The sequence below is a fragment of the Podarcis cretensis genome (assembly GCF_951804945.1).
Source record: "Podarcis cretensis genome assembly, chromosome: 6".
NCBI classification, from domain to species: domain Eukaryota; kingdom Metazoa; phylum Chordata; class Lepidosauria; order Squamata; family Lacertidae; genus Podarcis; species Podarcis cretensis.
In genome coordinates this window covers 1,174,678-1,202,540 of record NC_137175.1, presented here as the reverse complement: position 1 = coordinate 1,202,540, position 27,863 = coordinate 1,174,678, and the positions used below count along the sequence as shown (strand labels likewise).

The window sequence follows — 27,863 nt, the reverse complement described above, 5'->3', positions numbered from 1 at the left end:
TATGCAATCCCCTGTGATTTGAACCCATTGGTTTTAGTCCTACCCTCTGGAGCAGCAGAAAACAAGTTTGCTCCGTCTTCTGTGTGATACTTGATGAAGGCCATTACATCACCTCCCAGTCTTCTCTTCTGCAGGCTAGAAGACTTCATTCCTCGCCTGCTGTGATGACGCCTCACCTTTCCAAATTATAGCTGTTATTCACAAGAAAGCACTTGGGAGGGAGGGGGAAAGGAGAAGTCAGACTGGTTGCCCAGCTGAGCCTAAACAGGACAGAGCCGCTCCCTCTTGACTGGAGGACCCTGGCCCAGACGAGGTGTCCAGGCCAGGTGCTTCAATGTCACCAAGAGGGAAGGAGTCCTCTCCAACCTTTGGATTTCCTCACCTCTCAACTGCCTGGGCTCCCTTTGCTCGCTCTCCCCCTGGATTTCGACATAATTCAGGCCATTCATTAGGTATGGCTTAGAGAAGGATGGCATTCCTTCATGTCGCAGCTTCTTGCACAACTTCGCTGGGCTGAGGGGGAATTTCCCAGACAAAGAGCGAGAAAGGGTTCACCTTCCCCAGAGAATTCCTGGCTGTCCAGGCAAAACGAGGCTTTTCTTACCAGCCAACTCACCTCTCCACACGGCTTCTCTTTTTACTGAAATCTATCACAAGATTCGCCACTTCCCTTTTCACCTCTGACTTTCTGCTTGCATCACTTTCCTGACTCTCTCGCCTCCCCCCCCCGACCCAGCTGCCATTTGAGGCCTCTTCCTTCCTTGTCCCAAGAAATAGAAAGTTGGAAGGTACCCTGTGGGGTTGTCTAGTCCAGCCCCCTGCAATGCAGGAATCTCAGCTGAATCCTCCTTGGAAGATGGCCACCCACTCTCTGCTTCAAAACCTCCAGGGCTCTTCTTCCCATCAGAAAGTTCTTCCTACTCTTGAGTCAGAGTCATAGAGCTGGAAGAGACCCTGCGCATCATCTAGTCCAGCCCACTGCAAGGCAGGAATATGCAGCTGTACTATACAGGGATCGAACCTGCAACCTTGCCTACTCTACCCAATTTTGCTCAAGACCTCTGGAGCAGCAGAAAGCAAGCTTGCACCACCCTCCATGGGGAATCCCTTCAGATACGTGAAGATCCTCCTTGCCTTCTTTCCCAGACTTCTGCCCCCCTCCCCCACCTCATGCCCCACACATTGTCTTGGTCTCTTTGCCAGTTGATGCTCCTGACCTGCTGTGCAAAACCCTCTGTCTGAGCATCATCCGGAGGGTGGACTAGATGGCCCTATGGGTCCCTTCCAACTCTAAAGGACCCCTGACAGTTAAATCCAGTCGTGGACGACTCTGGGGTTGCGGTGCTCATCTCGCTCTATAGGCCGAGGGAGCTGGCATGTGTCCACAGACAGCTTCCAGGTCATGTGGCCAGCAGGACTAAGCCACTTCTGGCGAACCAGAGCAGTGCATGGAAACACCGTTTACCTTCCCGCCAGAGCGGTACCTATTTATAATAATAATAATACAGTGGTACCTGGGGTTAAGAAGTTAATTGGCTCCAGTGGTCCGTTCTTAACCTGAAATTGTTCTTAACCTGAGGTACCACTTTAGCTAATGGGGCCTCCTGCTGCCGCTGCACGATTTCTGTTCTCATCCTGAAGCAAAGTTCTTAACCCGAGGTAATATTTCTGGGTTAGCGGAGTCCGTAACCTGAAACGTATGTAACCTGAAGCGTATTTAACCTGAGATACCACTGTAATAATAATAATAATAATAATAAATTTTATTTATACCCCGCCATCCCCAGCTCAGGGTGGCTAACAACCGATATAAAACAAATTGATTGAAATACAACTTAAAAACAAGATTAAAATACAGCATTAAAACATTAAAACATTAAAATGCAGCCTCATTTCAATGGAAACTCAAATCAAGAACATTTTTGGGGGGATGAAAACGTCAAGTCTTCACCAAAGCTAACTATCCAGGCTGGTCCTACATGGGCCAGAAAAAAGCCAGGGAAGTCCCCAAATAGGAGTTCAGAGGAGGAGAAAGGAAAAGGGAAAGAGGGGAAGGGACTTTGACGTGCACTCTGACGTGCTTTTGAACTGCTAGGTTGGAAGGGATCCTATGGGTCGCTACCAACTCTACCGTTCTATGATTCTACACTCCAAATCATTTTTTTTAAAAAAATTATGGGTACATTAAGGAAATAACAAGAGCCTGCTAGATCAAGCCAAAGGCCAATCCAGCATCCTCTTCTCACAGTGGCCGATCAAATGCTCCAAATGGAAATCGGCAAGCAAGATTTGAGCACAAAAGAGAGCCCTCCCCTCCCCTCCTGGTTTTCATCCTTGCTCCTAATTCTTCTTCCACCTTGGCCTGGCCAAGGAATGTGGAAAGGGTCATTTTGTGGGGGGTGCTGGGTTCGGTTCCCGGGGTGAGCAACGGAGGCAGGTGTGCCCAGAGGAGGGCAGCCCGGAGGGAGAGGGAACGGGCACTACAGGCCAAGGAAAGGATGATCTCTTGTGCTGCTTCACCAGGCAGCCCAGCCGATGCTTTTCCCAGAACCCAGAGCAGGAGGGCTATTTTGAGCCAGTGCTGGCTGCTCCCTCAGCAGAACCGGCACAGCTGGCCAGGTAGGTCACTGGGAGCCAGCCCCGCCCTGGAAGGCATTTAATGCTCCTCTGCGTGGCTCAGATCCGGATATTCCAGGCTGGATATTCCCCAGAGCACCATGGAGGCAGGAGTCCTCTGGCTCCTAACAGGACTGCTCTTGCTCCAGGGTTGCGCTGCTGCTGCTGCCGCCCAGTCCCCAGAATACGGAGAGGAGAGGACAGGTGAGAGCTTGACTGGAGGAGTCGGGTCCCCCTGGAGGGAGGGGGGTTGAACCATCCCCTCTTGGCTGCTGAGAAGGAGCTTCCTTCCCCATAGAGTAGGTCCAGTACCGGAGGGAGATCTTTTCATTTAGAGAGAAGGTGAGCAGGAGGCAAAGGAGAGCAAGAAGCAACATGATAGACATCTATAAGATTCCTCCTGCCACAGAGGAAGTGGAGAGAGGTCTTTCTCCCTCTCTCACAGAACTCGTGGACGGGTGACGATGTTTCTATTTTACTTACTATACGCATCTTTCCCCACCACCACCTCTTTCCCCCTTTTCTTCCTAATGTCTCAACAAATGAAACTGATCTGTAAAAATGTTACATGGGGGAAAAAATACGAGAGAGACATTGCAAACACTTTTGTAAATCAAGAAAATCTTTAATAAAATAAATAAATAACTAAAAAATAGAACTCGTGGATGTCCAACGAAGCTGCATGTTGGAAGTTCCGGGATGGGCCAAAGAAAGGAATTGTTTGCACAGTGCAGAGTTAAACTTTGGAACTCCCTTCTGCAGGAAGGAAGCAGCCACCAACAGAGATGGCTTCAGAAGAGGGTCAGGCAAATCATGGAGGAGGAGAGGGCAATGGATAGCTCTGGAGGCAGCAAGGCTTCTGCATCCCAGTTGCTGCAAAACTGCCAGGGGAGGGCTCCTGTGTTTGAATCCTGATTGCATGTTTCCCTTTGGGGCACCTGGTCAGCCACTGTGAGAACACAAGGCTGGACTAGATGAGGTCCCTTTGGCATAATCCAGCAGGCTCTCCTTGTGTTCTTAAGGTGGGGGCTTGGGGAGGGGGCTGGAGTCACAGCAGCTGGAGCAGCCCATGGAGCAGAGCAGAACCAGCCTGTTTCCCCCCTTGGGCAGGAACGTGCTCCTTGGCTCCCCACCAGCTGGGCCTGCAATGCTAGGTGGGTCCCCCGCTCCAGGCCACCATGGGGTGGCTGAGCCAGAGAGCCCCCACCAAGACCAGGAAAGCAAGGTGGGGGGAGAGGGAGGGGGAGTGGTTGAGAGGGATATTCTTCAGGACGCACCTTAATAATAATTAAGCCCATTGCCCAGCCCTTCTCGGCTAGCTTTTATAAGCCAGGATGGGCAAGGATCAAGGAAACAGGTGTTTAGTTTCACTCGTCCAAGCAGCCTGTCCACATCCTCGGAGGTAACAGATTGGAATTGATCCCACGCAACTTGACTAGACAGGACTCTAGCACTCTCCCACCCCGGCCCTGCAAAAATCTGAGCGACTTTATCTGCAAAAAACTTAGCAAAATCATTGCAGGAAATCATGTGGCCCATACTGGGCCCCAATGGAGCAGGTGGTTCCTCTAAATTGCGAACCACCTGAAAGAGTCTCCTGCTGCTGTTTTCTGCAGATGCAATAGAGGTGGTGAAGAAAGTCTTCTTCGCCATTGCTACCGCCACTTCATAGGCTCGACATTGAGCTCTAACCCGTGTCCGGTCAGCTTCAGAATGAGTTATCCGCCACCGGCACTATAGCCGTCTCAACAATTGTTTCATTGCCCTCAGATCCATGGAAAACCACGGGGCTGTCCGGGCTCCATGCAATCAGAGAGGGCGCTTCGGAGCCAAACAGTCAATAGCCCTGGTTAACTCCACATTCCAGTGGGCCACCAGGGAATCTTGTTATAGCTACAGCTGACATCTATGTCAAAAGCTCTTTAGAGGGACAAGTGTTCGTGTTATCAGCCCACATACTCAGTTGCGGGGAGGTCAGAAAAGGGGGTTTACTTATTTTGATATACTTGGGACTAGAATAACGAAACCCAAGGGCATTCCCACTACAGATGAAATAACGTCCCTTCGAGCCCACATGCCCAGCTAGGAATCTGGTGTGATTTCCATGTGATGTGAGAAATCTTTTTTTGTGGGACGGGTGATAAAATGGCATCTGTGCAAAGCTTGGAGAGAACATCCCCTCTTGCATGGATGGGGGCAGCCCTGCTATTAGGCAGAGTGAGGAGGCTGCCTCAGGCGGCAGGTGCTGGTGGAGAAGGTCAGGGAGTGGTGGCAAGAAGGCACTGAAGCGCAGGGCTGCCGCATGCCACCCACAGAAGAAGAAGAAGAAGAAGAGTTTGGATTTGATATCCCGCCTTTCACTCCCTTTAAGGAGTCTCAAAGCGGCTAACATTCTCCTTTCCCTTCCTCCCCCACAACAAACACTCTGTGAGGTGAGGGGGGCTGAGAGACTTCAGAGAAGTGTGACTGGCCCAAGGTCACCCAGCAGCTGCATGTGGAGGAGCAGGGAATCGAACCCGGTTCCCCAGATTAGGAGACTACAGCTCTTCACCACTACACCACACTGCCTCTCACAGCAATACAGTGGCACCTGGGGTTACAAACTTGATTCATTCCAGAGGTCCATTCTTAACCTGAAGGACGCTTTCCCTAATGGGGCCTCCTGCTGCCGCCGTACTGCCGGCACACGATTTCCGTTCTCATCCTGGGGCAAAGTTCTCAACCCAAGGTACTACTTCCAGGTTAGCAGAGTTGCCACCTGAACTGTTTGTACCCCAAAGTGTTTGGGGTACTGCTGGAAACCGCAGGAGGGGAGAGGGTTCTTGAACTCAGGTCCCCTCAGGAGATCTGGTTAGCTCATGCAAGAACAAGATGCTGGACTAGAGGGGGCATTGGCCTGATCCTGCAGGCTATGTCTATCTAGTCCAGAGCTTCCCAAACTGTGCATCATGACACATTAGTGTGTTGGCTGCAGTCGTAGGTGTGTCACACAAATGCTCCCCATGCTTCTCCTGGGGCAAGAAAAGGGTTTGCTGGTAAAACTGAATTACTGTGTCATGAAATGATGTGTGTCTAAAAAGTGTGTCACGAACATGAAAAGTTTGGGAAGCGCTGAACTTTTTTTTTCCAAATTTTTTTAATTGATTTTCACAAATTCAAAACAAACAAACAAACAAACATCCTGTTTAAATCTTGGTAACATTATTGAGTGACTTCCTCAAATCCCCTTGGTTGAATTTCATTATATCTCATTTTAACAGTTTTCCAAAATCGGTTTTCTCAAAAAATTAACTTGGTCACTTAACATCTTTCATTCTTTCTAATTTGACTTTAAACATCTTAATTCTTATCCTTACCTATTTAAATCCTAAGCCTATCTATTATTTGCAAGCTTTTCCAATTAAGTTATCTTAACATATTTAACCAAATAGTCTTTAAATTTAATCCATTCTTCCTGGTACTCCTCCTCCTTCTGGTCGCGGACTCTTCCAGTCAGCTCGGCCAGCTGCGAAAAATCCATCATCTTCATCTGCCAATCTTCCACTGTTGGTACTTCCTGTGTTTTCCAATTCTTCGCTAACGGGAAGCTCTGATCTTGTCCAGTCCCCTGCAGTGCAGGAAACACAGCCAAAGGATCCCAAAAGGCTTCTGTATGTGGAACTGGGAGAGGCAGCCATCTTCTCCTTTGTCTCGGGCGGCAAAATATCTTGGGCTGGCCCTGAATGGGGGATTATTGGACAAATGGTCCTCTGCCCCCTTGCACCTTCCCTGGGGGGGGGGGTGCCCACCCTCAAAATGCAGAGCCCAGGACTGACTGGCAAGGAGAGGGCCTGGATCGTGCTCACACCCAGCCTCTTGGGTGCTCAATCTCCTTTCTCCCCATCTCTCTTGCTTGCAGGGAAGGATGGATTCTGCCCCGCCTCCCCCAATGGGCTGTATGACCCCCCCTGCAAGGTGGACTGCGAAGCGGACAGCGAGTGTGCCGGGGGGAAGAAGTGCTGTGAATTTGCCTGCAAACACGTCTGCCTGCCTGCCAGCCAAGGTACCTGTGCTTTGCCAGCCACCGGTGAAGCGTTTCATTTACCTGCAAGATCGCCTAGCCCAGATGCACACCTTGGGCTGCTTGGATTGGTGGAACTGGCACTATTATGAGTGCCACATTGTACCCGTTCTGCACTTGTAAGAACTTGGTATTTTAGTGTGGCAGTGCCAAACTTTGAAACTCCCTGCCTGTTGATATCAAGCAGATGCATTTAGTATACCCTTTCTGGAAGCTGCTAAAAGCATTTTTGTTATGCGAGCAGCTGTTGACAAAGTTCATGCAAGTTTTAATCTGTTTCTAGTCTAATGACATTTTTACTTTGTGAATGTCTTAAATTATTGCTGCTGATTCTTCTAATGGTTTCCTTCCAGATTCTTTCCAATAGTTTCATTGTTGTTGTAAACCACTTGGAGCTTTGTTGGTTTGTTTACAAACAAGCGGTGTATAGATTTTATGAAATAACAAATAAATAAAATCTCGTGGGGAGGGTCTTCAGCTCGAAGTTGGTGGGTGCAAATGCACCCCAGATGACATGAGCAAATCTACCCATGTTTTCTGTAGGCCTTTTGTTCCTGGGCCAGGGAGAAAAATGGGGTTGAATTTAAGCTGGGGGTGGTTCCTGAGCCCCAGAAAGAGTTCTAGAGCAAAGTGCCCTCCCTTGGAACATGACCAAGTGCCAAGAAGTTATGTGTGCTTCTGAGCATGGGCAGAGTGCCTTCCCTGCTGAACAGGGATCCCAAATTCTGGGCTTGGGGAAGAGATTGCAGCGGGCCTGTGACTCAGTCACTGTCCTATTAAGAACAGAGAGAGGGGCTGTGCAGTCAGCCCATCGGACCATGAGACCTTGCCAACCTCAAGAAGGGGCAGTGGGTGGTACAGAGAGACAAGGCAGTGCTGTGCAGGCTGTGGGCGACCGGCGATACTGCAGTGCTCCACTGTAGCCGAGGTGCTGTGATTCCCACATTGTATGGGGTTGGACTAAATAATAATAATAATAATAATTTATTATTTATACCACGCCCATCTGGCTGGGTTTCCCCAGCCACTCTGGGCGGCTTCCAGCAAAGTATACAGTAGTCTCTTAAACATTAAAAGCTTCCCTAAACAGGGCTGCCTTCAGATGTCTTCTAAAAGTCTGGTAGTTGTTCTTCTCTTTGGTGGGAGGGCGCTCCACAGGGAGGGCGCCACCACTGAGAAGGCCCTCTCCCTGGTTCCCTGTAACTTGGCTTCTCGCAGGGAGGGAACCGCCAGAAGGCCCTCAGAGCTGGACCTCAGTGTCCAGGTAGAACGATGGGGGTGGAGATGCTCCTTCAGGTATACTAGGCCAAGGCCATTTAGGGCTTTAAAGGTCAGCACCAACACTTTGAATTGTGCTGGGAAACATAGATGACTGTTGAGGTCCCCTCCGCTCTGCAGTTCTGTGATTCAAAGGCAGCAGCTGCCTGTCTTCAAAGCCTTCTCAGATCCACCTCCCCAGCACACCTTCCTTGGCCACAGAGTCCTGGCTGCCTGCCCTCCTCAAGATAAGACCCTCTCTTGCTCATTCTCTGTTTTTTCGTCTGCTCCCAGAGAAGCCTGGCAGCTGCCCGCCACCGCTGCTGAAGAAGCTCCAGGCGCCTTTGGTGTGCGACTCTTCCTGCATGGATGACGCCAGCTGTCCCAGGGCGCAGAAGTGCTGTGACTCAGGCTGCGGGAGCCAAGTGTGCAGGATGCCCATTGAAGGTAACGAGGAAACCGGCCCTGACCTGGGGCAGGACGGAGAAAAGAAAGTCCTTCTTCGTCCAGTGCATAGTTAAACTATGGAACTCCCTTCCACCGGAGGCAATGAGGACCAACAACCTGAATGGCTTTAACAAATTACCATATTTTTCGCTCCATAAGACGCGCCTCACCATAAGGCGCACCTAGTTTTTAGAGGAGGAAAACAAGAAAATAAATATTCTAAACGAAACAGTGGATGCATGATTTTTGTGAAAACAAAATAAAAAAATTCCTTCCAGTAGCACCTTAAAGACCAACTAAGTTAGTTCTTGGTATGAGCTTTCGTGTGCATGCACACTTCTTCATGCACACGAAAGCTCATACCAAGAACTAACTTAGTTGGTCTTTAAGGTGCTATTGGAAGGAATTTTTTTATTTTGTTTTGACTATGGCAGACCAACACGGCTACCTATCTGTAACATGATTTTTGTGGTTCATGCTATGGGCACAGACATGATATGTGATTTGACGGTGAGTTTGGGGTATCCCAATGCAAAAATCCTGAGAATCCATGTGGATCTGTGCTTTGTAACCACGTTTTTGCGCCACGAAACAGTGGATGCGTGATTTTTTTGGTGCAGGCTATAGCCATGGACATGCTATGTGATCCGATGGTGAATTTGGCTCCAGGGACCATGCATTCGCTCCATAAGATGCACAGATATTTCCCCTTCCTTTTTAGGAGGGAAAAAGTGTGTCTTATGGCGCAAAAAATACGGTAATGGAGGAGAGGGGCATCAGTAGCTATGAGCCAGGGTGGCTTTGCTTTGCCTCCACAGTCAGAGGAAGCAATGCATCTGAGTACCAGTTGCTGGAAGCTACAAGAAGGGAGAGGATTTTTGGACTACGTGGGCCATTGGCCTGATCCAGTAGGCTCTTCATACGCTCTTATTCGGGGCAGGACCAATTTTATTCATGCAGTGCAGTTAAACTATGGAACTCTCTCCCACAGGAAGCGGCAAGGACCTCTAACCTGGATGTCTTTACAAGAGGATTAGATAGGCATCTGGTTGGCCACAGGGTGCTGGACCAAATGGGCCACTGGCCTGATCCAGCACCCTGCTTTGTTTTGCTTGCACCCTGTTGACTCAATGTCTCTGGCAGTTGTTGTTTCTGCCACAGGGTGTGGCCCATGAAGGCTATCAGTGGCCATCTAGGATGGCTCAGCTCTGCCTACAGGGTTGTTGTTGTTTAGTCGTTTAGTTGTGTCCGCCTCTTCGTGACCCCCTGGACCAGAGCACGCCAGGCACTCCTGTCTTCCACTGCCTCCCGCAGTTTGGTCAAACTCATGCTGGTAGCTTTGAGAACACTATCCAACCGTCTTGTCCTCTGTCGTCCCCTTCTCCTTGTGCCCTCCATCTTTCCCAACACCAGGGTCTTTTCCAGGGAGTCTTCTCTTCTCATGAGGTGGCCAGAGTATTGGAGCCTCAGCTTCAGGATCTGTCCTTCCAGTGAGCACTCGGGGCTGATTTCCTTAAGAATGGAGAGGTTGGATCTTCTTGCAGTCCATGGGACTCTCAAGAGTCTCCTCCAGCACCAGAATTCAAAAGCATCCATTCTTCGGCGATCAGCCTTCTTTATGGTCCAGCTCTCACTTCCATACATCACTGCTGGGAAAACCATACATGGTAGGAGGCAGCAAAGCTGGAAACTGGCCAGTCTCTAAAACATAGGCGCTTCCCCTGCTGTGCCCCGGGGGAAGAGATGCAATGGGTGCCCATTGCCAGGGCATCAGGTCTCTCTCCTGAAGGCTGCATCAGCTCCAGACTTGGCTGCTCCTGTCAGGTGGGGGCGTGATCGTTTCATGTGCATGTGCCAGGCTGAAGGCCCCCACAGGACTCTGTGCCACTGTGGCATCTGGCTGGCCACAGGGAGAACAGGAGGCTGGACTAGGTGGGCTCCCTTTGGCCTGATCCAGCAGCCGGGCTCTTCTGATCTTCTGGTGGAACCTCCAGGTCCAGGGGTAGTCTATCTCAATTCCTAGGTTCTTTAAGGCATGTGGCCACCGAGACCACATAACACCGGTCCTAAATGACCTACATTAGCTCCGGCCAGCCACCTCAGCACCTCGCTAGCTTGCTCACCCCCGAACTCACGGCACAGACCCGCCCGCAGCAGAAGAGCCCGCTGCGGTGCTCCAACCGACGGGCGAGCTCTTCCCTGGACTTCAACTCTCAGGCCCCGGACTCTCAGCCTGGCACCCCTGAGAGCCTGGCACCTGGGTGCCCTGCACCCCTGGAGCCTGTAGTTAAGACAGCCCTGGGTGGAAGGAAACCTGTGGGAGAAAATTCCCTTTTGGGGTTCAAGTAAAGAGGTTCACCCCAAATCCCCAACTAGCCAGACGTGATTCAGAAATGCATTACCAGATGGAATCCATAAGTGTCTGCGAGAGAATTTCCATTAGGGCACGCCCTTTACAGGAAAGAAACGTGCTGTCTTGGCTGCTTATTCTCCTGCCAATCCCCTTCTGCCACTCCAGCTCCTCAAAGTCTCTCGTCCAGCCACAGCCCTGGGGAAAACTTTGGGCTCATGCACAATCCGTTCCTTCCTGAAACTCCATCTGCCCAGTGCCAAGAAGACTCGCCCCCTCTCTCACTCTCTGCCTCTCTGTGTCTCTTAGAGAAGCCTGGGAAATGCCCCCTGGTTCAACGGAAGACGCCCTCGGGAGGAGGAGAGCCATGCAAAGACACCTGTGCCCACGACTGGCAGTGCAAGGGGGACCAGAAGTGCTGCTTCTCGGGCTGCTCCATGGAATGCACCAACGTTCCCCAAGCTGCCAAGGCAGGAGGGGGCAGGCCAGGTGAGGAAGCTGCCAGAGGCGGGGGTGGCACGATGGGAGGATGGTCACCCCTGGCTGGCGAAGCTCAGGAAGCTCATAGAGTCGGAAGGGATCCCAGGGCTCTGCAATGCAGGGAATGCAGCTAAAATCCCTGCTTTTCCACCTCTCTTGCTCCAGCTGCCTGTTTGGGCTGATGGACTTGACTCAGCTGCCCTGGGGATCCATCACGCTAAGCCCCCATTGGCCTAGGAAGAGCGTAAGGGGTGGGCTTTGGGGCAGGGGTCTCGGCACTCTTCTCCAGCAGCTGGGACATCCCTCCCTCAAACAGTCTGGTGGGTTTGATAAGAGAGGAAGGGTCCCCAATGGGTGCTCAGGACTCTTCCCTGATAAGAGTGAAAGGACGGGGAGGGGAGACCAGCAGCTCCTCGTCCAGGGCTGCTGGTGGGGCTGGCTGCTTCCTTTTAGCTGAGGCACCCCTGGGGGAAGACACGGGGTGCAGGGGTTTACAGTGTCCGACCAGGACCTGGGAAAGGGCAGGGTTCGAATCCCCCACTCAGCTAGGATGAAGCTCATGGGGTGTGATCTTCATTGTCCTTCGGCCTAACCTACCTTGCAAGGTTGGGGTGCGGATTGAAGGACAAGGCGAGAACCATGCAGACCACCCTGAGCTCTTTGGAGGAGAAGGTGGGACAGAAATGCAATAAACAAACAAACAAACAAGAGGAAGGAGCAGAGCTCCAAAGGCCCGTGGGGATGTCAGCCTCTGTGCTTTTTGTGGGGAGGCCTGGTAGGGTGAAGGACAGCACCCCCCTGACCACTCAGCTTTCTCTTCTAGGGTCCCCTACATCCAGCACCTCTTAAAGGAAGACTCCAAGGACTGTTGGGTCTGGCCGTGGACTTGAAGACTTTCCGTCCGGAACACAGCATTGGGGAGGGGGCCTTCTGCAGGAGGGTCCCCCAAAATCCAGTGCAGCCATTTGAGGTGCATTGTTTTCCAGATGGGGAGCTGCCCTCTCCTGCCGCCCTCTGGCCCTCTGGCCTCCTGTGGTACTGCTTCTGGCATGCCCTTTCCCTTCCCAGACTTTCCAGCTAGGCTTGCTTTAACCAGGGGCAAAACCAGACTTTGTTTCACCCCAGTCAAAGACCCACTTTGGCACACACTCCCATGCACAATTGCGCGCGCACACACACACAGGCTGGGAGCCTCATTGGCGTTCCTCTGGAGCAGGGGTCAACAAACTTTTTCAGAAGGGGGCCGGTCCACTGTCACTCAGACCTTGTGAGGGGCCGGACTATTTTTTTTTGGGGGGGGGAATGTACAAATTACTATGCCCCACAAATAACCCAGAGATGCATTTTAAATAAAAGGGCACATTCTACTCATGTAAAAAACAAGCTGATTCCCGAACAATCTGTGGGCCGGATTTAGAAGGCGATTGGGCCAGATCCGGCTCCCAGGCCTTAGTTTCCCTACCCATGCTCTGGAGGCTTCACCCGGGGCAAAATACCCAGCTAGCACCACCCGCACTTTAAGCAAGAGCTCAGTGCAGCTGCAGAGTTGCAAGATCTCAGCCAGAGAGGGATGGCTCGCACCTCCCTTCCACAGGCAAAGACTAAATCTCACACTGGAGGGGAAAGGTGTTCATCCTGTCCACAGAGATGGAGGCCTCCGCAGTCCATTAGCAGGGGGGCTCAGAGCAAGCCCCCCTCTCCAGGCGTGTAAAGGAAGACCCAGTAAACAATACTAAAATGCTTCTGGCGACCCCCTGAAACCAGGTGTGAAATATACTCAGAGTCGCAAAGTGATTTCATGCTCTTTATTCAGCTCATAGTGGTGAGGAGGAATGAATGAAAGTCCCCTCAAGGTATCTGCTTTATATACATTATTTACACAATGGGCTGCACATGATTGGCTAATTCCGGAATTCTACTGTAAGCCAATCAGGTTGTGGATTCACTTCTATCTGGAGCATGATTGGGTAGTTCCTGCCAACCAATCATACTGCTGCATTGTTCTAGGACCAATCAGACTACTGCATTCTGAATCCTATTGTTCTAGGACCAATCAGGCTGCTGCCTTTTGGATCCTATTGTTCTAGGGCCAATCAGACTGCTGCAGTTTGGATCCTATTCAACCCAGTACATAACAAGGTGCCTCCTGGGCATATGAGAATCTGTATGCATGTTTGGCTCTGTATGTGTGTGGGGAATTAATAAAAAGAACCCGCCTGTGCCATTGTAGGGTTGCTATTGTTGTTGACTGTTTGTGAACCACCATTTGCATACAGAACCATTGAATCGGGAGGGACCCCACGAGTCATCTAGTCCAACCCCCTGCAGTGCAGGAATCACAGCTAAAGGACCCCTGACAAATGGCCATCTGGCCTCTGCTTACAAACCTCCAAGGAAGGAGAGTCTACGATCTCCTGATGTCATCCGTTCCCCTGTCCGACCACTCTTGCTATCAGAAAGTTCTTCCTAAAGTGTAGCCAGAATCTCCTCTCTTGTGAGACCTGCAGGATGCTCCCTCAGCAGAGTATATTTCACCCTCCATCCCCTGAAATCTCCCTGCCATTTCTCCAAAGCCTGGAACAAGCGCTGCATCTGCCAGGAGATAACAGCCCCCCTATAGCACTCTGGTTCCTTGTGAGCAAACTGAAATTGTGTAGCATAGTGGCCAAGAGGCTAAGGAGCCCTGCCCCAGGACGGGGCCCCTTGTTCCACTTCAAACTGCCCTAGACAGGTCTGTTTGGACAAGGCTCACACCCCACGCCCTGAATTATCTCAGCAATTCCTCCAAAGTCGAACAGTGCAGAGGATTCCCCAGATAACATAAGTGATGTGCCTGGAACACTCAGAAACGCACAGCCCTTGGCTGGATTTCACGTGGCCCCAGGAGCTATCTGACACACACTTCTTTCCTAACCAGCTTCAAAGATTAAAAGGGAGTGGGAGGTAGGAGGGAAGAGACCTGTCGGAGCCTCCCCTACGACCGAGGTACTTCTCCTTCTCCTCCGGTCAAGTCCTTCGCAATCGCCTCTGACAATAATTAACGACCTGAGCCTCTGATAAGGCTCCAAGCACGTTCCCATTACGCAGACAATCAAAGCAGCAAAAGTGATGAGATTTATGAGCTACATGGCTAAAGAGTTTTATTGCTAAGCTACGCAGACAGAAAAGAAATACATCCTCTCTCTGTGAGAGAAGAGCAACTGAACAACAAAGGAACAGGAAACCAGGGAACACCACATCTGTCTTCTGTGAGACTTCCAACAGTCTGGAATGTGTGGAATGCAAAACAGAGTCTTGTGACTCCAAAGCACTGCACAGTGGCAAACAGAAACTCACAAGACCTTGGCCCCAACTCCCAACTTCCTCCTTCACAAACTGAAAAATTCACAAATCGAATGCCTGGTCAGACATGACCCTTGCCACCTCGCCCATATCATGGCAGGTTCCCCATCACACACACAGTTTTTTATTTTAAGTGTAAAGCAGCTCTGGGAATTGTGGAGAGGGGGTCCATTGGAGGCATCAGGGGGAACCTGGTGATCAGCAGCTTGTCTTGCAGAAACAACGCCCTCCCCCCCCCTCCAAGTTCAAACTGTTGAATGGTTTCTTTAAATGTAAAGGTTCATCATTGTTCCACCTAATGTGTATGTCTTTAAGGGGCCAGAGCAAGGGCCAGAGCAAGATAACGAGACCCAGCTTTACAGCTGTGAAACATAGCAGGTGCTGCTGAGTTGCATTGATTAAGGTGTGTCAGCATTTGCATGTAGTATATAAGGAGCAGCACCTAGCTCTCCCATTACCCTGGGGGTTGGGTTGGTGGTTGGGTCTGGTTTGTTGTTGATGTATTTAGTGTATAAGGAGTTTTTGTCTTTGTAATTAAAACCTTGTTTAAGTTATTTTTGAGTCCCTTTCTTTTTAATGCATGGTCACCCCAGCAAGCTCTCTGCAGCGCTACCATACTGTAAATAGCCAACACAAACGGCTATGAAATGCCCAAACCGCCAATAGAAAGGTCTAGCAGAACAACAAGTGACAGCAATATACCAAGGGAGGGAGGGTGGGAGAGCCAACGAAACATGGCTGTAGTGCAAGCCACGGCCCTTTGTTATATACCGGAAGGGTAGGGTGAGCCCACCCCTGGGGGCACATGCCTGCTCACAATTCGCTGATTAGGTGAGTGGGCGGGACCCTCTAGGGCCCGGAGGGGGGAGAGTGTGGTTTCCAAAGGCCGATCGATCCCCAAATGACTGATATTGTGGAACACAGTTTAATATTGCAAACAGTTTTGCCGAATAATTGAATTTGGTTTAACAAAGTTCAAAAGGAAGGTTGGACAATTAATGAGTTGCTATGCCATCAAAGATAACAGATTTGGACAAGATCCCGGAATTAGAACGGAATCAGAGAAAGATGAGCTGATAAAAAGGCAGTTGGAAAAAAATATTATATATTAACAAAGCTGTATTCTGTGGGTGAAAGTGTAGGGTGTTGGACATGAATGAAAATCCCGGACCCAGGGACAAAAAATTACCAAGCGCTAATATCGAGATGTGGAAAATATGGAAACAAGGAGAAGCAGGACTATGATGTGGAGATCTGCTCCAGAGATCCAGACCGTGGGGAGCCCCAAGAAATTAATAAATACAAATTGGACTATAATTTGAGGTTTTTTTATTTTAGCTTTTTAGTTTTTTAATTGAAGTATTATGATTGGATATTTAATGGGATGTTTTTTATTGCAAAATCAATAAAAATGATTTAAAATGTGAGTGGGCGGGACCAATTACCCAGGCAGCAAGCTCAGCCCAGAGAAACAATGCCTGGTACATCCTCTGTCAAATCCCAGCACTGGAGTACTTAAAGAATGCAAATGTGAAGTCATAACTATATCTTGTCCCTAAGATCAGCCTCTGGACCTTAATTGGACATGTCATGCTATTTATTGATTTTTTAAAAGAACAAGGGGGAATCTGGGAAATTACGGGTTGATTACCTTAACATGTGTTTCAGAACATTATTAAAGACAGAATGAACAAGCCTATAGAAGAACAAGCTTGGTGGAGCAGAACCAGCATGGCTTCTCCAAAGGTAAGTCCTTCCAGTTGAACCAGTTTCCCCAGAGACCAGCAGGCCATCCCGTTTACACACTGCTATACATTCACAGCAGACAAGTAACCTCTCCTTTGTCTCCCCAGTAACTTGATGGCGGAGACCAAGGTTCATGGGGAACTCATATCATTTTTATTGGGTGAGCCTAGGGTTTCAGGCCACTGCACAGTCTTCTGCTCCCAAGGAAGCCAGAGAGAAGTCGGCTGCGGTGCCTGTTCAAGGTGAGGAGTCTCACGGAGGGGCTCATCCACTCTGGAGTCCAAGTTACCCTAGGACAGAAGAGAAAGCGTCAGAAGCAGCAGGATCAGACCATCTAGCATAGCATGCTGTTCTCAAAGCAGTCAGATGTCCCCAAGAACCTCTGGACAGGCTGTCTCTGGAGGCCCCAGAAGAACATAAGAGCTCCTAGATCAGGCCAGTGGCCCATCTAGTCCAGCATCTTCTCCTCAGTGTAGCCAAACCAGATGCCCATTTTGGTGAGCCCAGGAGCAGGACCTGAGCACAACAGCAGCCCTCTCCCCACTTGTGGTCTCCAGCAACTGGTATATAGAGACATGCTGTCTCCAGGAGTGAAAACAGAGCATCGCCCTTGTGACTAGTAGCCCTGGATAGCGTGAATTTGTCTAACCCTCTTCCAAAGCCATCCATTCTGGGAATGAATGCCATTGTTTAACAATGCAGGTCACTCATCCCAGATGTCTGTTGGTTCCTAACCAGCCATGGAAACCAACAACACAAAATCATTGTGCTATATTGTGCGGCGGATTATAGCCAAGCAATTGTGGACACAGACACGAGTTTAATCCACACTCTAATTAGCCGTGCTTCCCAGGCCACCTGGTGCTCATCGTCACCATTAGCTCGTCTCCCCAGCTTTCATTTAAAGAATTTAAATAAAACAACAAGCCGCTGGCCCTTGCGGCAGCTGCTATACCATCTAACTCAGCGGTTCCTAAACTGGGCTCCACAGAGCGCTTGGTGCCCCATGAAGCATCTCCAAGGGCTCCGCAAAGAGACTGGAAATAAAAATAAATAAATATGTGCCTTTGGCATCAGGGAGGCAACTGTGCTCCATTAAAAACTTCTCTCCTGAGAAGTGCTCCACGACTCAAAACCTTTGGGAACCACTGATCTAATCATTTGGTGGAGAATAATCACTTCCACTTTCCATCCTCCTTACCCAAGGAAAGGAGTTTCCTCTCCCTTCTCGCCCTTGGGGCCTAACTCCCTTCCTGCCACAGCTCTTCTGGAGGTCTTGCTGTGAGTGACGGGCTTGGCACCCGCTGGCTTCTCTTACCTTTAATGGCTCTCAGGCATTCGTGGCCACAGCCATTGCTGCAACACTTCTCCCCAGGTGGGCAAGAGGCATCACCCTTACAGAATTCCGCGCAGGGCCCAGATCCAGTGGGCCGGGGACACCGTCCAGGACGCACTGGAAGAGAAAAAGGTGACACCCATACTGGGATGCTCTACTGGGGATTTGGTTTTCAACGGGTAGCAAGCAGTGGAATGAAAATGGAAACTCCACACAGCACTTTGAAAGAATGCTGTATCTTGATATAGAATAAAAAGGCAAGGTTGTCATCACGCAGCACTTTGCTTGGCTGTGAACAGGTAATGCTGTGAACTACAGTGTGATAACTTCTGAGAGCTGCTGGGCCATGACAGCAGTGCTGGCAAGTGAGATGGGAGGGCGTGGAAGAAAGAGATGCAGCTGGGCCAACAGTGCAAGCAGGACCTGCCGGAATGATTCTAAGGATAGGGCAGTGGGGCCTAAGGGAAGTATGGGTGGTCTCTATTGAGGTGTAAGGGGACAGGTAATGGTGAGGTGTCACGGTGCAAGGTGTAAGGTTTGGTGAAATATCAGGGGAGGGCAGTTGGGTAAGAGGATGGGGGGGTGGGTGGGGGCAAGTTGGTAAGTGAAGTGAACAGGGGTACAACCCCTGGGCCATCATCCATGGGGTGGAATTCCATGGGGTGGAATTCAATTGCCCATCCATCCACTTTGACGTGCTTTTGAACTGCTAGGTTGGGAGGAGCAGGGACTGAGCAACGGGAGCTCACCCCGTCGTGAGGATTCAAACCACCGACCTTCTGATCAGCAAGCCGATGGTGTTTCTTGCTTGGCAGGGGGTTGGATTCGATGGCCCTTGTGGTCTCTTCCAACTCTATCATTCTATTCTATTCTATGATTCTAAGCCCTAGGCTCAGTGATTTAGACCACAATGCCACCCGCGCCCCCCGGTTCCATATCTACTGGAGGGCTAATGCTGTGAGCCTTTCCACCTTCTGCTCAACCAGATCATATGGGAAGATGAAACTATCTATCACAAAGACACCAACACAGTCCTCAGTGGCCAGCCTAAGAGATGTCCTGGCACCCCTAAATTGTCAAACAGCTTTGACCACCAAAAAGTTCTCCCTAATATTGAGTCAGAATCTCCTTTCTGGCCATTTGAATCCATTGCTTCAGGTCCCCACCTCTGGAGCAGCAGAAAACAAGCTTGCTCCATCTTCTATGAGACAGCCCTTTGGATATCTGAAGATGGCTATCAGGTCAACTGTGGGGCTTCTCTTCCCCAGGCTAAACATACCCAGGGGCTGGAAACCAAGCCTTGTGAGAAACAGTTGAGGGAGCTGGGTAGGCTTCGCCTGGAGAAGAGAAGACTGAGGGGTGACATGTAGACCATCGTCAAATATCTGGAGGGCCGTCACATGGAAGTTGAAGGAAGCTGGTTTGCTGCTGCTGCTCCAGGTTCAAATGACAAGAAATGAGTTTATCACTCCTTACGGGGTCCTCAATGCGGGATCACATTCACCCGCTGCTCTACCAGCTGCACTGGCTCCCAGTGGAGTACAGGGTCAGGTTTAAGGTGCTGGTTTTAACCTTTAAAGCCCTTCACGGCCTAGGACCCTCGTACCTACGGGACCACCTTTCCTACTATGGCCCACGGAGGACCTTACGGTCTTCAAACAAAAACATCTAGGAGGTCCTGGGCCACAGGGAGGTTAGGGTGGCCTCAAACAGAGCCAGGGCTTTTTCAGCTGTGGCCCCAATCTGGTGGAATGCTCTGTCCCAAGAGACTAGGGCCCTGCGGGACTTGACATCTTTCTGCTGGGCCTGCAAGACAGAGCTGTTCCACCAGGACTTTGGCCAGGGCATAGGAAGAGCTTTCTGATGTTAAGAGTTATTCAACAATGGAAAAGACTTCCCCAGAAGGTGGTGGACTCTAAGAAGGGTGGAGAGAGGTTGGAGCAGGTTCAGAGGAAGGCTGTGCAGAGGGTCAACACCACCAGAGGAGAAGGAAGCCTGGCTGGCTGGGATTCTGCCCTTACCTTGTTGTCCAGCTGCAGACGGCAGCTCAACACAGATGGTGAGGAGGCCCATGAGGAAGAAGACGAGGAAGAGCCTGGCTTTCATGGTGCTGTTCCTGATGCAGCTAGCAGAAGAGTCTGGATGCTGTGGCTGATCTGGGCCAAGATTTAAACCCTCGGTTAGAGAGAGGTGAGCACAGCCCTTGGTTGGGCAAGAGGAAACTTCAACGACAAAGGTGACAGTTGGCTTTCATCACCGGGATGGCATAAGACAAAGAGTTACACTTGTGCAACAGAACTGCTCCCCTTCCCAAACTTGCCCAGAGGTGTGCAGGATGCAATTCTCAGAGTAGGAGCAAGTGAGCATCTCCTCCTGCAAGGATCAAGAGTTTTTCCTAAAACCCGATGTGAAGCTAATAAACCTGCAAGGATAAACCTCTCCTTCATTCCACCCAAAGGCTCCTTGCTGAGCAGGAACTCTGTCCCTTTGTAGGTGAGTGGCCTCCAAAGTAGGTTGCAACAGCTCTGCCTCTCTTTTAAATCAGAGCCAGTGAAGGCGGTGAAGGTCCTGTGAGTGTCTGGAGGATGAATAGCAGCTAATGGATCGAGGTTCAATCCTGACAAGACAGAAATACTGTTTTGGGGGGACAGGAGGAGGGCAGGTGTGGAGGACTCCCTGGTCCTGAATGGGGCAACTGTGCCCCTGAAGGACCAAGTGCGCAGCCTGGGAGTCATTCTGGACTCACAGCTGTCCATGGAGGTGCAGGTCAATTCTGTGTCCAGGGCGGCTGTCTCCCAGCTCCATCTGGTACGCAGGATGAGACCCTCCCTGCCCATGGACTGTCTAGCCAGAGTGGTGCATGCTCTGGTTATCTCCCGCTTGGACTACTGCCACGCGCTCTACGTGGGGCTACCTTTGAAGGTGACCCAGAAACTACAACTAATCCAGAATGCGGCAGCTGGACTGGTGACTGGGAGCGGCTGCTGAGACCACATAACACTGGTCCTGAAAGACCTTCATTGGCTCCCAGTATGTTTCCGAGCACAATTCAAAATGTTGGTGCTGACCTTTAAAGCCCTAAATGGCCTCGGTCCAGTATACCTGAAGGAGCGTCTCCTCCCCCATCATTCTGCCCGGACACTGAGGTCCAGCTCCGAGGGCCTTCTGGCGGTTCCCTCACTGCGAGAGGCCAAGTTACAGGGAACCAAGCAGAGGGCCTTCTCGGTAGTGGCGCCCGCCCTGTGGAACGCCCTCCCACCAGATCTCAAAGAGAAGAACAATTACCAGACTTTTCGATGACATCTGAAGGCAGCCCTCTTTAGGGAAGCTTTTAATATTTGATGGATTATTATATTTTAATATTTTGTTGGAAGCTGCCCAGAGTAGCTGGTGAAACCCAATCAGATGGGCGGAGTATAAATAAATTGTTGTTGCTCAAGCTTGCAAAAATTTATCAAGCTTGCAAAAATTTATCATTTGCCCGATAATAAACGTTGGAAATGTAAAGAAACTGAAGGTACATTCTTTCACCTTTGGTGGACGTGCCCAAGGATCAAGGCTTTCTGGGAGATGATAATATTTGATGGATTATTATATTTTAATATTTTGTTGGAAGCTGCCCAGAGTAGCTGGTGAAACCGAATCAGATATCCCTGATTAATTTATGAGCAGAGGGCGATGTATAGGTTACAAATTTATTGTAATGTATGATGGTGGTCTTTGTTTTTATTTTGCTTTGGTTCCTGTTTGTTTTTTGTAAGTTTGGGCGATTTTAAATTTGGAGATTTAAATATATTATGCTGGTATGGGAAACTGTCATGTAACGGGCCAATGGCCGTAATAAAGATCAATCCAATCCAATCCCAATCAGATGGGTGGGGTATAAATAAATTGTTTTTGTTTTGTTGTTCTTGTTGTTGTTGTTGTTGTTGTTGTTGTTATCAACATGTTTCTTTTAAATGCCTAACTGGGGTGGGAAAAAGAGAGGAGACTGCAAAACAAGCCCAGCCCCTTAGATGGGCCTTGTCACCCATGCAGATGCTGCCCCCAATCCCCTCTCCCTGACCTTCTGAGGGTCTGAAGGTCTCCCAGACCTTCAGAGGACCAGGAGTCATACAGGAATTCATGGGGTCTGAACTGGTGGTGGTGGATCAGGAACTAGACCTTGGTTTGATGAAGATATTGACCCAATGTGTGGCAGCTCTTGTAGGACCAGAATAATGTGCACGTATTCACATAGCAAATAAAGCATTTTCTGATTAAATATAGGGGAAATCAAGGAGGAACGCAAGACTATGAGGACACAGAACCGCAAGATGAATACATAATCGTGGTGAAAGCGACAAAAGCAGAATTTGAGCTTAGCACAGAGAGAATTCTTGAGCAAGATTTGTAAATGCAAAGTTGACACACACAGACTTTTCGGTAAGGGCACTTTGATGAATGTCTAAATAAGTAGCCTACACTATCTACTGTGTGAGAAGAGCAAATTTCTTCATCTGCTCTCTTCCTCTCTGGTTCTATCTTTTAGAAAAACTGCCATGCAGGACCCAGTCAACATGAGGGAGGGGCATCATTAGGTGGGCTGCAGGTGTCCCACCCCCATGGCCAAGATTACAGGCACAAGGTATGTGAAGAGGTTTGGGTGTTCTAGGTGCCACACCCCACCCTCAGCCAATCAGCACACGACACACCCCATGATGTCACCCCTCCCTCACCCCTCCCTCCCTGCAGTCATCTCTTAACTAATAATAATAATAAACAACTTTTATTTATATTCCGCCCTCCCCGGCCAAAGCCAGGCTCAGGGTGGCTAACATCAAATATATAACGTTGGTATAAAATCAAACAGTAATTACATGACCTCCTAAAAACAAGTCAGGGTCAAATTTAAATCTAATTAGATGGCTTTCCGCAGGATTAGGGTTGGGAACAGTAAATGTTCATCAGGCCCAACTGTTTATGCTGATCTAATATGGGCCTGTGAGAATGCTGGGAGGCCTCTTTCATACTAGTTCTTACACAAAAAGAAAATACCAATGGCTTCAGCTGGAAAAGCTGGAACGATGCACTAATTCAGCTAGACAATGATGGTTTGACTCTGCCAACAAACCATCCAGATTATTGCCAATTTAGCTAAAAGACATTCATCAAATATACTGATAAAACAGCAACGTCTGAATCTGAAACTGCAAGACAATTTCTACATTCAGCACAACATCCAGGTATCACTGAGACAGATCAAATATCTGCAAATACTTCCATGCAAAAAGTAACTGAAGAGAATTTGCAACTCCTTAAGGCACCCATATAAGAAGAGGAAGCGAAAGATACCATCACCAACCTGAAAAACAATATGGAAGGATTTATGGTTCGTTTTTTAACACTCTACTCTGCAATAATGACATTACAATACACTGCAATGATAAACCATTCACTGCAACTGAAAGGCCTTCTGGATACATAATTAGAGGCAAGCGTATCGGTAATTCTAAGCCCAAATAACAACCTACATATTGATGCACCTGCGTGGAGGAGGAGAAAACTCAGACACGATGCAGAGTTCCCAGGAAATAGACCAGAGGCAATTGTACTATTGTATTTTAATATTCTGTTGGAAGCCGCCCAGAGTGGCTGGGGAAACCCAGCCAGATGGGCGGGGTATAAATAATAAATTATTATTATTATTATTATTATTATTATTACTACTACTACTACTTTACTGCTACTGAAGGCAAATGAGCACCATGGTCACAAATCCAATACATTCAGGACTGGCACAGTCCATAAAAAAAAAATCCAGTTGCAGTACTTACAATAAAACTTACAATGATTTATAATAAGACTAAACCTGAACACAGAGACAGAGAGAGAAAGCAAGTGAAGCCCAGGCTCCTTCTGGACTATAATCGTCAGCATGACGGTTTAAACAGAAATGGCTTAAACCAGCTGTACTCAGCTTCCCAGAAGACATAACCCAAACAAGAACCTTCTGCTTGTTTCTCTCACGTGGAAAGAAAACTTTCCAGAACACTCTTGAACCAAGTAGAATAGGAAGAACTCTACACATCAGATCAATCCTTTCTGTACTAATAAATGCAAACTGACACTCCCCCCCCCCATTTATTAGGAGCAGGAAGTATCGATATGTAAAAAAAACCTGTAAAAAAATTGCATGAACACCTTCCTTCTACAAGAATAAATCCTAACCTTTTCTTGCTAGACCTGCAATTCACCAGCAGAAAAAACTCAGTCTTTACCAGATGCTTCTGTCACTAGCAGAAAAACATTCTGACTCCTAGGAAAAATACAACTTCAACCTTCTTAAACTATCTGTAGCCCCTCACATTACAAAACAAAACACTACCTATGAAACCTGACACAGTGAAGGGAAAATACAACTAACATAAGAGCTATCTTATGAACCTTACCTTATTATATCTCACTAACAGTATATAGACTCTACTGAAATATGTAAACCAAGACTTGAAAACTTCACATATATATTGTGAAGAGGTGTGGATGTTCTACGTGCCACACATCACCCTCAGCCAATCAGCACACGACACACCTCAATATGTCGCCCTTCCTCATTCCCGCCCCCTCTCCAAACTCGTACCTCGACTTACATCTCACACGTGCCAATGACTCTAGCTGGAAAAATACAGCAATTCGGAGACAATGATGGTCTGAGTCTGGCAAGGAAGCACCCAGATTATTGCCAACTTAGCTAAAAGACAGTCATCAAATATACTAATAAAACAGCAACGTCTGAATCTGAAGCTGCAAGACAATTTCAACATCCAGGTGTCACTGAGACAGAGCAAAAATTTGCAAATACATCCATACCAAAGGGAACTGAAGTGAATTTGCAACTCCTTAAGGCACCCGTGTAAGAAGAGGAAGATACGAAGAGGAAGCAAAAGATACTATCACCAACCTGAAAAACAATATGGATGGATTTATGGTTCGTTTTTTAAAACTCTACTCTGCAACAATGACAGCACAATACACCGCAGTGATAAACCATTCACTGCAACTGAAACGCCTTCTGGATACATAATTAGAGGCAAGTGTATCAGTAATTCTAGGCCCAAATAACAACCCACATATAACACAATCTGACTGATGAATTGCATAACTAAATCAAGATGCAAACAGGATGCTAAAAGTTAAAACAATTCCAAGATGCTTACTTTAAGACTCAACAGGTTTTTCTAAAAATAATATTAATAATCCGGCTTGACATTTGAAAAGTACGTAAGGTTCTTAGCCTGGGTCAACAGTGTGATGCAGCAGCAAAACAAACTAATGACATTCTGGGCTGCATCAACGGATGAGGAGAAGTAATCGTGCTGCTCTACTCTGCTTTGGTCAGACCACCTGGAGTCCAGTGTCAAGTTCTGGACAGTTGGGTATGGAGAAGAGGAGACTGAGAGGAGATATGACGCCCATCTTCAAATATCTCAAGGGCTGTCACATGGAGAATGGAGCAAGCTTGTTTTCTCCTGCTCCGGAGCATAGTGTTGCAAAAATCAATGTTTGGGGCTGAATGAAAACTCATGCAGCAAATGAGGAAAAAAAAGGGTTTTATTTTGCAAGCCAGCCAAACAGGCACAGAGGAATAAACTCCAAAGTCTGGCCCCTTGCATCGGGCTGGGCTTTTTAATAGACATAATTGTTATCTCTTAAGGCACTACACTGGGGGACGAGGGTGGCGCTGTGGTCTAAACCACAGAGCCTAGGGCTTGCCGATCAGAAGGTTGGTGGTTCGAATCCCTGCGATGGAGTGAGCTCCCGCTGCTCGGTCCCTGCTCCTGCCAACCTAGCAGTCGGAAAGCACAAAGTGCAAGTAGATAAAGAGGTACCGCTCTGGCGGAAAGGTAAACGGCGTATCCATGCACTGCTCTGATTTTGCCAGAAGCGGCTTAGTCATGCTGGCCACATGATCCGGAAGCTGTACGCTGGCTCCCTCGGCCTATAGAGCAAGATGAGCGCAGCAACCCCAGAGTCATCTGCACCTGGACCTAACGGTCAGGGGTACCTTTACCTTTAAGGCACTACATATTCATAGACTGACCCAATCGCAAGTTATAGCACCCTACTATTAGAAAAGTTTCTACTACTTGTTGTTGCTTAATCGTTTAGTTGTGTCCGACTCTTCGTGACCCGCTGGACCAGAGCACGCCAGGTACTCCTGTCTTCCACTGCCTCCCGCAGTTTGGTCAAACTCATGCTGGTAGCTTCAAGAACACTGCCCAACCCTCTCGTCCTCCATCGTCCCCTTCTCCTTGTGCCCTCAATTTTTCCCAACATCAGGGTCTTTTCCAGGAAGTCTTCTCTTCTCATGAGGTGCCCAAAGTCTTGGAGCCTCAGCTTCACGATCTGTCCTTCCAGTGAGCACTCAGGGCTGATTTCCTTCAGAACTGACAGGTTGGATCTCCATGCAATGGGGAGGGGGGGTGGGTGCTCTTACTGGTGAAGGAGCTGCCCTGAGCACACATGAGGGGGAGACGGCCAAGGCCTTTGGCGCAGTTGCCCCCTCCCCCTCCTGCAAGAGCAGCGCCTTCCCAAAGGACCCCGACAGATGTCCGTGCCCCACATCCGTTTCCCGCAAACCCTTCTTTGTCCAGGAAAAGCAGACAGAGGGAAATCAAACCCATTGTTTTCCATGTGCTTCTTAGGCAAAGACTAAATCTCACACTGGAGGGGGGAGGTGGAGTTCATCCTGTCCTAACAAGCACCTAACAAGGAGAAGCAGGACTAAGATGTGGAGATCTGCTCCAGAGATCCAGACCATGGGGAGCCCCAAGAAATTAATAAATACAAATTGGACTATAATTTGATCTTTTTTATTTTAGCTTTTTAGTTTTTTAATTGAAGTATTATGATTGGATATTTAATTGGATGTTTCTTATTGCAAAAACAATAAAAATGTTTTAAAATGTGAATGGGCGGGACCAATTACCCAGGCAGCAAGCTCAGCCCAGAGAAACAATGCCTGGTACATCCCCTGTCAAATCCCGGCACTGGAGTACTTAAAGAATGCAAATGTGAAGTCATAACTATATATATATGGAACTTGGCCCTAAGATCAGCCTCTAGACCTTAATTGGACATGTCATGCTATTTATTTATTTTTTTAAAGAACAAGGGGGAATCTGGGAAATTACGGGTTGATTACCTTAACATGTGTTTCAGAGCATTATTAAAGATAGAATGAACAAGCCTATAGAAGAACAAGCTTGGTGGAGCAGAACCAGCATGGCTTCTCCAAAGGTAAGTCCTTCCAGTTGAACCAGTTTCCCCAGAGACCAGCAGGCCATCCAGTTTACACACTGCTATACATTCACAGCAGCCCAGTAACCTCTCCTTTGTCTCCCCAGTAACTTGATGGCGGAGACCAAGGTTCATGGGGAACTCATATCATTTTTATTGGGTGAGCCTAGGGTTTCAGGCCACTGCACAGTCTTCTGCTCCCAAGGAAGCCAGAGAGAAGTCGGCTGCGGTGCCTGTTCAAGGTGAGGAGTCGCACGGAGGGGCTCATCCACTCTGGAGTCCAAGTTACCCTAGGACAGAAGAGAAAGCGTCAGAAGAGCCTGGCAGCAGGATCAGACCAGTGACCCATCCAGCCCAGGATGCTGTTCTCAAAGCAGTCAGATATCCCCAAGAACCTCTGGGCAGGCTCCCTCTGGAGGCCCCAGAAGAACATAAGAGCCCCTAGAGCAGGCCAGTGGCACATTTAGTAAAGCATCCTTTGTCTAACCCTCTTCCAAAGCTATCCAAGTTAGTGGCCATCATTACTTATTCTGGGAATGAATGCCATTGTTTAACAATGCAGGTCACTCATCCCAGATGTCTGTTGGTTCCTAACCAGCCATGGAAACCAACAACACAAAATCATTGTGCTATATTGTGCGGCGGATTATAGCCAAGCAATTGTGGACACAGACACGAGTTTAATCCACACTCTAATTAGCCGTGCTTCCCAGGCCACCTGGTGCTCATCGTCACCATTAGTTCGTCTCCCCAGCTTTCATTTAAATAATTTAAATAAAACAACAAGCCGCTGGGCCTTGCAGAAGCCAAGAGAGGGGGCAAAGTGTGCAGCTGCTATACCATCTAACTCAGCGGTTCCTAAACTGGGCTCCACAGAGCGCTTGGTGCCCCGTGAAGCATCTCCAAGGGCTCCGCAAAGAGACTGGAAATAAAAATAAATAAATATGTGC

At 48.8% G+C, this 27,863-nt stretch overlaps 3 protein-coding genes across 4 annotated transcripts in view; 1 reads left to right on the top strand and 2 right to left on the bottom strand.

Moving 5' to 3' along the window:
- The first annotated feature begins 2,704 nt into the window (after positions 1–2,704).
- Positions 2,705–12,148, top strand: LOC307217944 (whey acidic protein-like). Of its 2 annotated transcripts, none has more exons than XM_079980035.1 (5): positions 2,705–2,820; positions 6,515–6,658; positions 8,228–8,380; positions 11,040–11,219; positions 12,034–12,148. In XM_079980035.1, exons 1-5 carry the CDS (start codon positions 2,718–2,720, stop codon positions 12,057–12,059), a joined length of 606 nt encoding a protein of 201 aa, XP_079836161.1. In that variant the 5' UTR covers positions 2,705–2,717; the 3' UTR covers positions 12,060–12,148. The 2 variants fall into 2 exon arrangements, with proteins under 2 accessions (XP_079836161.1, XP_079836160.1); XM_079980034.1 differs by lacking the exon at positions 2,705–2,820 and adding an exon at positions 4,639–4,873.
- A 4,280-nt stretch (positions 12,149–16,428) lies between these two features.
- LOC307218019 (WAP four-disulfide core domain protein 18-like) lies at positions 16,429–23,181 on the bottom strand. Its single transcript, XM_079980177.1, has 4 exons — positions 23,160–23,181; positions 19,656–19,790; positions 17,617–17,751; positions 16,429–16,588 (listed from the first exon to the last, which is right to left on the bottom strand). The coding sequence occupies exons 2-4, from the start codon at positions 19,738–19,740 to the stop codon at positions 16,584–16,586; spliced, it is 225 nt and encodes a 74-aa protein (XP_079836303.1). The 5' UTR covers positions 19,741–19,790; positions 23,160–23,181; the 3' UTR covers positions 16,429–16,583.
- Positions 23,182–27,043: 3,862 nt separating this feature from the next.
- The window catches only part of LOC307218003 (WAP four-disulfide core domain protein 18-like), a 29,228-nt gene continuing 28,408 nt past the window's right edge, over positions 27,044–27,863 (bottom strand). The window contains exon 5 of the mRNA XM_079980151.1: positions 27,044–27,203. Within this exon, the coding sequence (XP_079836277.1) occupies positions 27,199–27,203 (5 nt within the window). The 3' untranslated portion in view covers positions 27,044–27,198. The remainder of the gene's footprint in view (positions 27,204–27,863) is intronic.